The sequence below is a fragment of the Magnolia sinica genome, chromosome 5, assembly GCF_029962835.1.
Source record: "Magnolia sinica isolate HGM2019 chromosome 5, MsV1, whole genome shotgun sequence".
In the NCBI taxonomy this organism is placed as follows: Eukaryota; Viridiplantae; Streptophyta; class Magnoliopsida; order Magnoliales; family Magnoliaceae; genus Magnolia; species Magnolia sinica.
Genome location: NC_080577.1, coordinates 102,741,673 through 102,747,672, shown reverse-complemented (window position 1 = coordinate 102,747,672; position 6,000 = coordinate 102,741,673). Strand labels below are relative to the sequence as shown.

General features: G+C 40.6%; 1 protein-coding gene across 1 annotated transcript; it reads right to left on the bottom strand.

Moving 5' to 3' along the window:
* Positions 1-484: 484 nt before the first annotated feature.
* Positions 485-2,676, bottom strand: LOC131246485 (H/ACA ribonucleoprotein complex subunit 4-like). Its single transcript, XM_058246661.1, has one exon. The coding sequence runs from the start codon at positions 2,565-2,567 to the stop codon at positions 693-695; it is 1,875 nt and encodes a 624-aa protein (XP_058102644.1). The 5' UTR covers positions 2,568-2,676; the 3' UTR covers positions 485-692.
* Between the last annotated feature and the right edge of the window lie 3,324 nt (positions 2,677-6,000).

Here is a 6,000-nt window from a genome sequence, read left to right as displayed (position 1 = left end):
AATTTCAAAGCAAACTGAATTAATCTGTAAAATTTGAGTTCTTAATTACAAGCTTCTAATGACATTAGTTTCACTATAAACAACTGAAACATTCACTCCATCTAAAAAAAAGTATAGTGGTGGGTACACTAAGGAAAGCACTTGATGACCAATATTAACACCAAGGCAGATTGTCACATTTCCCATGTCTGTATGTGGAACATTACCAAACCAAATGGATACGATCCCTCATCTTCATATACATGCAATAAATTTTAAATGTATCTAGAAGATTTTAAGAACGGCTGCCATTGATCTCTACAAACATGTCCAGCTCATGAGCCATGACTCCATAAGACAACAAAGTGTTTGGCAATCAGAGATTGCTTGTAAATGAATACCTAGCAGCTAGACAAGCTAAAAATGTAACAAGAATGCTCATGAGGGGGGGAACCAAGCTCCATTACCAAGATTTTTTCTAAATCCAAGTTAAAAACCCCAAAGATAAGCTCATAATTCAGAAATTTTAATTAAAGGAAAAAAAAAAAAGAGTCTATCAAGCAGAGCTAAAATGAAAAATAGCTCAGCAGAAAACATAGCAAAGGTTACAGAAGCCGCGAATACCAAAGGAAGAGAAGATCGGATGTTACTTGAAATCATTCATTCGAGCATTCTCTTCATCAAACATTAAGTCCGAATCCCATGTATTGTATCTACTCTTGTTCTTCCCCATCTTTATGCTTCTTTTTCTTCTCTTTTTTCTTCTTCTTCTCACTTCTATCTACCTCTTCATCTTTCCCATCCTCGACCTCTTTGCTCTTCTTCTCCTTCTTCTTCTTCTTCTTTTCCTTCTCACCCTTCTCCTCATCAGATGGCCCTAAGTCGGCCTTGTCCTTCTCCCCCTTATCTTTCTTCTTCACCTTTTCCTTCTTTACTTTTTCCTCATCAGACAATCCCGATTCATCCTTTTCCTTGTCCTTCTTCTTCTTTTTCTTCTTCCCATCCTCCTCAGCCCCATTCACCTCAACATCAACCTTCACTTTCTTCACCTTCTCCTTCTTCTCTTCCTTCTCCACAACTTTCTCAACTTCCTCAATCTTAACCTTCTTAGTTGCCACCCCAACAGGACTATTGCTGCTGTCCTCCAATTTACGCTTCCGCCCCTCGTCATCTCCCCCATCCTTGTCCTTCTTCTTTTTCTTCTCTCCTTTCTCTTCAACAACCATCGGCCCGTCCTCCTCCACCGCAACTGGCACCGCTGTAGCCGCAAGGCTAGCAATCATTGAATCCCCTCCTGTCGGGAGAACCACATTCCTTGACCACTCCGCCGGCGTCTTCTCATTTGGCTTCCCATGCTTATCCAGTAGCCCCTCTGTAATCATCTTCTTCTTCATCGAAGCCCGTGGGCCCAACCCCCACTTCCTCGGGTATGTGTCCCGATCCATCACCACCCTCTTGATCTTGGCCACGACCCCATGATCGCAAGTCGCCATCACTGCTGTTGTCATCTCCGCGATGCCCAGAGCAATCGCCTCCCCCTTGGTCGTCATCAACACCACCTCCTCCCCATTCTCGATATCATTCTCAAACCTCAACAGTCCTGGAATCATCAGCTTCGCCCCGTAACAGATGGCATTCACAGCCGAATCCTTCACCACCAATCTCTTATAGCTCGTCAGCAGGACTTCAAGCGGCATTATCGCCCGCCTCAAATAGCTCTCATCTCTGTGATTATCATAAAGCCACTGTGCATCCATCACATCATGCATTGTCACCATGTTATCCTTCTCACCCAGTATCCCAGACCGGACCCGCCGCAGCTCCTGCATATGACCACCAACACCCAAGATCAGGCCCAGGTGGACACAGAGCGTCCGCACGTAGGTGCCTGCCTCACACGAGATCCAGAAAACGACCAAATGCTTATCTGCATCATACTCCAACAGCTTGCTCTCGTAGATGGTCCTTATCCGGAGCTGCCGCTTGACAGCAGATATGAGCGGGGGCCGCTGGAAGACAGCGCCAGTGAGGGTCTCCAGCGCACGGGCGACTTTGGCAACTTCAGGAACAGAAGAGTGGAGGCGGGCGACACAGACGTACTCTTTACCAGCACCCTGCTGGGATTTGACAAGACGGGTGGCGCGGTCGATGCAGACGATGAGATTGCCAGTGACTTTGGGATCGAGGGTGCCGCTGTGGCCCGTCTTATCGACGCGGAGGATGCGTTTGATCCAGGCAACAACCTCATGGGAGGAAGGGTTGGAGGGTTTGTCGAGGTTGAGGATACCATAGCGGATGTATTCGGCAAGGGGACGCTTGAGGGGGGAGAAGCCATTGGGAAGAGGGGTGTAGTGGCCGGTGCGGACGTTGAGGCGATCGTAGTTCTTGAGGAGGATGGGCCATTGAGAGGTGTCCAGGGATGGAGTGAAGGACTGGGGTTTGATCAAGTAGTCTTGCTGCTGCTGATCGACGGCTGAGGATGGTTCGGAGGGGACGAGAGTGGATGACGGGTGTTCTTCTGGTTCGTCTGTGGCGATGGGTTTGTGCTTTTTCTTCTTCTTGTCTGAGGAAGGAGGGAGGGAAGACATGGCTTTTGGTAGCGCAGACAGAGAGAGAGAGAGAGAGAGAGAGAGGGTAATGAGGTTTAGGGTTTTAGGAGGGAGGAAGCGTCTGTGACTGTTGAGTGTGGGGTTTTAACTAGGTTTCGCACTCGGGTCATTTGGGTCTTTAGCCTGTCCTGTTTTGAGTCGGGTTCGGGCCTATATTCCTCAAACCATCACCATTGTGTCTGGTCGGGTCTAAAAGTTCAGGCTCAATTAGATACTTAGGTCGGCTTGGATCAATCATGTGGTCCAATATGTGGGTTGGCATCCAAGCAATCATGACCATTCAACTACCAATTGTCTTCATACATGAAAGTTGTTATTTTGCTATTAATACTATTTTCATAATGGAACCCACTAATTCACTGCTCAACTATGTTAGCGGTTCATAATTGGGAAAAGCATACAATGTGTAGAATGGATTTTATTTTTTTTCATCTAAATAAATTACTTTTTCTACTAGGTAAACATATGCACGAATAAAGTAGTACATGCAATGGATGAAGAAATTAAACTTCTTATAATTAGCCAGCGACTGAAATAAAGTTGTCACTGCATATATAATAATAAGAAGTTTTTAGTAATAGCATAGAGATTATCTTGAGTTGTCTAAACAAAGTTACACCCAATATGTATTAGTGTTGTGTACCTTATAAAGTTAATATGTTAATCTTAACCATTGGTTTATTGATCTAAATATAGATCATGATAACCATGGGTCCTGTGTGGATATGTCGATAAGGTCATAGCTAATATGTGAGTATATCTTATATCATACATGTATACGGGTTAAAATAGAGGGATTCCTTTAGTTGTCCTTGGGAACTTAATATTGGACACAGCGGCCATTGGTCAAAGAAGAGTTGTGTCACTCGAACCTTACTGCCCTATTATCCCATGATCATCTACTAGGTTATGAGACAAACATGTAGTTTATGTCCTTTTTATATCATCAGAGGTAGCCGATATGAATAAGGATAAAAGGCCTCCATCATCAAGTTCGACAATGAGTTAATGTGCTTGTGCCCTACCATACAGTGGTGTAACCATACCATGGGAACATGCTCTTGGTACTTGACTTGTTAGACACTTTGGATTATTAATTCAAGTCTTTACATAAGAAGATTCATCATACTTGGATTATGATTTACTTGTCTATATACTAGCTTTGACTAATCCTTAAATCTAAGGATGTATAGAGAGTTCAAGTTGCTAATGTAATATGGTTTGGCCCACCTCATAAAATTGATTATAGTGGCTCATATATGGTGTTGTTGCGTTCATCCATTAGGATATAGTTAAGGTCCATAAGATCCAACAGAAGATTCCCAATCTCCCAGGAGCATTCTTATGATTAAGCTCGGGTACGTATAGATTTTTAATGATTTAATGAGTATTTTAAATAGTTAATCTTTTATTTTAATCGTTAAAATATTTTCATCATACTTGATAGTAAGTCTGATGGTTGAGATCTTGTGATTCCTCAATTTACATGGGTATTAGATTGAGGATAGATGAATATGTTTAATAAATGGATGAAGTCAATTTGAAAACATGGTTAAGCAAGATTACAAACTTTAGTTGTAGTGGGATAATACCAAGTCTGTGCAAAGGTGAGGCACCATACTAATATCTCTTCCTAAGATTCTAACTCCTTATATATAATATCCTATTGTAGAGGAAAATGACATTATAAATAAATTAATTAATTAAAAAAAAAAAAACATAATGGACGCCTAAACTCCCCAGGGTATTTCCCTCTCTCTCTCTCTCTCTCTCTCTCTATATATATATATATATATATATAGAGAGAGAGAGAGAAGAGAGAATCATCCCTCTTCTCATTCCCTACATGCGTGTAAGATTCACTGTGCATGGATCTCAATGTGCTGCCATAAATATCACTCTAGGATCAATGTGTTGGTTTTCCTCCTCTAATCATATGAGATAAGTCTGAAAGAAAACTTTATGCTTGAAGGCATAATATTGGCATTTGAATAATATTTTATAGTAGCAATTAAAATGTTATTTAAACTTAAAATTTTCAATTTTGATTTTCTATAGAAGCTTGACGATATTTAAAAGGTGATCTATAGGGCTTAGTCAATTAATTTCGACATTTGAAAATTTTTAACCAATGTGTTTCCAAAACTCTAATAAAAGTGGTATTAAAGTGGTCCCGTTTCTATATATAAGTTGATTTTATTGTTGATCACTCTGATAAGCATGTCTATTTCACGCTTTGTCCGATTAAATAGTGTAAATGTTAATAAGGAACATCATTTTTAAATTTGAGTACAAACAAACATGATTCGTAAATCCAATCAATTGAAGTTAATGTATTACCAACAGTTAATTTTGAATCAATGTCAATTAGGGGACATGAGACTATTTTAATTATTCCTTTTAAACAAGGATAATATGCATGTTTAATTGTATTAAGTGATATTTTGGATTAGTTTTAGGGTTGCGATTTATTAGTTTAATTGAAATTTACATGTATATATGGTTATAATAAAATGATGTATATGATCATGTATGATGATTCAATGATTAATATTTTTTTCTATTTTTCTATATCAGTTATTGTATAGCATTTTAGGGCCTGTTTGATTTGTGAAGTAAATGGGAATTACCCCGGAAATAAGTAATAATTACTTACCAGGGAATTGCCTCTCGTTTCCTGTGCGCTGATGTCGACGGTGTAGCCTTTTGGCGTTAAAATCGAGGATGGCTGTGAAAGGAATATAGGGCCCACTGTGATGTACATGATGTATCAACACCGTTCATCCTGTACGTCAGCTTCATTTAGGCCATGAACTCAAAAATGAGGCAGATCCAAAGCTCCAGTGGACCACACCACAGGAAACAGTGGAAATTTAATGTTTGCGGTATAAAAATTTCGTGGCACTTAGATGTTTTGGCTGAAGCTGATATTTGTGTTTATCCCTTATCAATTTTAGACTTAGGCCCTAAAATCTTCTGATAAAATAGATGGACGGTGTGGATATGTCATACACATCACAGTGGGGTCCACAAATGCAAGTCAACTTTTTCGGACCAATTTTCGAGGCGGAATTGCATTTGAAAATCCAAACAAGGGAAAAGGTAATAATGAACTTTTGCAAGGGTATTTCCCAATTCCCTTGAAATCAAATAGGCCCTTAGATGACTCGTATTAACTAAATTATGTAAAGTAGAGCTGGGCATCGAGTCGAGTCGAATCGAATTGGGTCCAACTCAACTCGATCCGAAATTTACATGGCCTGACCCGAACTCGATCCAATCCGGGACCGAGTCTGGGTCTTCTGACTCGATCCAATCCGATCCACTGCTGGCCTGATCCGATCCGAGTCCAACTCGGTCAGGGAAAATTAGTCGGATCGGATTGGGTACAGTTCGGATTGGTCCTTTTTTT